General features: G+C 46.4%; 1 protein-coding gene across 1 annotated transcript in view; it reads left to right on the plus strand.

The window, feature by feature from the left end:
- Positions 1-1,732: 1,732 nt before the first annotated feature.
- The window catches only part of LOC113803647 (ankyrin repeat domain-containing protein 27), an 11,786-nt gene continuing 11,018 nt past the window's right edge, over positions 1,733-2,500 (plus strand). The window contains exon 1 of the mRNA XM_070126443.1: positions 1,733-2,500. This exon is cut by the window's right edge and continues 2,117 nt beyond it. Coding sequence (XP_069982544.1) covers positions 1,867-2,500 — 634 coding nt within the window. The 5' untranslated portion in view covers positions 1,733-1,866.

Here is a 2,500-nt window from a genome sequence, read left to right on the forward strand (position 1 = left end):
GGCAAATTCAGGTAAGGAAAGTTGAAGTGTAATGTAATATTTTTTGATATTTGATCGCCTGTGGTTGGTCGTTTTTTTGTTGTTTTTTTTACAAGATCAGTGTAGCAGTTTTGAGGGAGTTTTTCTCTGTTTTAAGGTTATTCGGGAGTGTCTTTATCTGCCTAAGTGGGTTGTTTGAGTCGTTTGGGTTAATTGCTGTTAATGTTGTTAGGATTGTGAAGTAAAGTTTATATTCTGATTTCCTTATGCAAATATTACTAACTTGGGTTCAGTGTAAAGTCCTTTGTTAAATGTATCTATGTATTAGTCGAATGATTATGGTCAAATCTATTATATTTGATTCGTTTCTTAAACCTCTCCTTAGCCTGCAAATAAGAAATATCATGAAATAACAGAATAAATCGGAGAAAAGTTCATATTTCAAGATGAACCCAATAAATTAGATTAAGATTTGGCGGGAAGAAAAGGGGGAGGGGAGGTTATCGCTGTTATTTGATGGAGTATTAATTTCGCTAAAAAGGTTTATCGATATCTCTGCAAAGTAAGTTTGTAATGCCTTTTATCACATTGTACACTGTAATGGAAAGTACAGTTCAGCTGTCATATTACAAAATATATATTCCAAACAAATAAAAGTTCATGAGATTATACATTTTGGCGGCACTTTAAGAGAACGAATTTATCTTGCTATCAATCATTTCCAAAAAATTATCAACTTTTTCACAAAGTCTTTAAAGCTATTGGTAGTGAAAGAGTGAATATCATGAAAATTTTTAACCTCGTTTTAGTTCCAATTCGAAAAATACCTCATTTGTATGTGAAATTATCTAAATGTTTATGGCTTATCATTTAGTGATGAGAGAGGAATGGAGGCCACAAGAGAAGAGAGAGGGAGAGGGAGAGGGAGAGGGAGAGGGAGAGGGAGAGGGAGAGGGAGAGGGAGAGGGAGAGGGAGAGGGAGAGGGAGAGGGAGAGGGAGAGGGAGAGGGAGAGGGAGAGAGAGAGAGAGAGAGAGAGAGAGAGAGAGAGAGAGAGAGAGAGAGAGAGAGAGAGAGAGAGAGAGAGAGAGAGAGAGAGAGAGGAGAGGAGAGAGAGAGAGAGAGAGAGAGAGAGGAGAGAGAGAGAGAGAGAGAGAGAGAGAGAGAGAGAGAGAGAGAGAGAGAGAGAGAGAGAGAGAGAGAGAGAGAGAGAGAGAGAGAGAGAGAGGGAGAGGGAGAGGGAGGGAGAGGGAGAGGAGAGAGAGAGAGAGAGAGAGAGAGAGAGAGAGAGAGAGAGAGAGAGAGAGAGAGAGAGAGAGAGAGAGAGAGAGAGAGAGAGAGAGAGAGAGAGAGTATGTGTGTTTTATGTTCTCTAGCAAAGATCCTTTGTTTCCACTTGAGTACATTTTACGATTCTCCCTCTACGATAAACAATCAAAACGAAACGAGAAAGAATAATGCAAGAAATCAATGGAGATAAAAAAAAAATGCCACCAACACGCCAATAATATTTCCCGCTCATCTAAATGAAGTCACGTCTCGCTTAAACTAGGCACTAGGCCGTTTGTAGGAAAAATAGACATTGATTGCGATACATCTAAGGTCCCTCCATAGATCAATAAGCTTATGTTTAATGCAGCCAAAAGGGAAATGAAGAGGAAAGTAGAATGGAGAACGACAATTTTCCTCTTCCGCGCGACGTCGCCTAGGCCTACCGGGGTCGGAGGCGCTCGGGAGCCAGTTCTTCCCCAGCAGGAGGAGGAAGAGGAGGAGGAGGCGAGCGAGTCGGGGGTCAGGAGGGGCAGGAGGAGGAGGGATTATGTTCTCGCGGGTGTTCCTTTACAACCGGTCTCTCGCCATCTCGTGAGGCGTCGGGCAACTCGACACGATGGAGAGGTACGACGAGGACCTGAACGAGAACAGCTTCTTCCAGGTGCTGCGAGGGGAGTACGTGGAGGTGTTCGAGAGGGCGGTGGAGGCGGGCTGGATCCTGTGCGTGCCGCGGGCGGGGGCGTTGCCCAAGTATGCCCTGGCCCAGGACGACATCCTAGGGCACATTCTGGTTCCGAGCGACGAGCTTCCCGAGACCCACTTCCGGACCCTGACAGACCGCGGCGTCGTGGTCAAGGGCAACCTCCTCACCCTCGAGAATGAGGTTTCCAACCCCCACTCGGTGCACATTCTGTTCGACGAAGTGTTTTACGATGAGGATATGCGTAAGTACAAAGTCCTGTGCCTGGAGGACCCCCTGTATGCCTCCCACGCCCTAGCGTCGTCCTCCTCCTGTGACCTTGTTATGCTCTTCTCCCTGAGGGACTGCATTGATCTCCTGTGGACGGAAGGGGGGGGCGAGGAGGCCCTCAAGAGGCTAGATTCGCTCGTCCAGCAGTTCCTGGACAAAAACCCAAATTTGGAGGAGGAGACGCTGCAGAACCTGCGGGATCTGGTGAGCGAGCTCTTCTCAGAAGCCATACAGGTGACCCTATCAGATCACCGCCTGAAACACAAGACCAAGGAAGATC

Source organism: Penaeus vannamei, chromosome 10, assembly GCF_042767895.1.
Source record: "Penaeus vannamei isolate JL-2024 chromosome 10, ASM4276789v1, whole genome shotgun sequence".
NCBI lineage: Eukaryota > Metazoa > Arthropoda > Malacostraca > Decapoda > Penaeidae > Penaeus > Penaeus vannamei.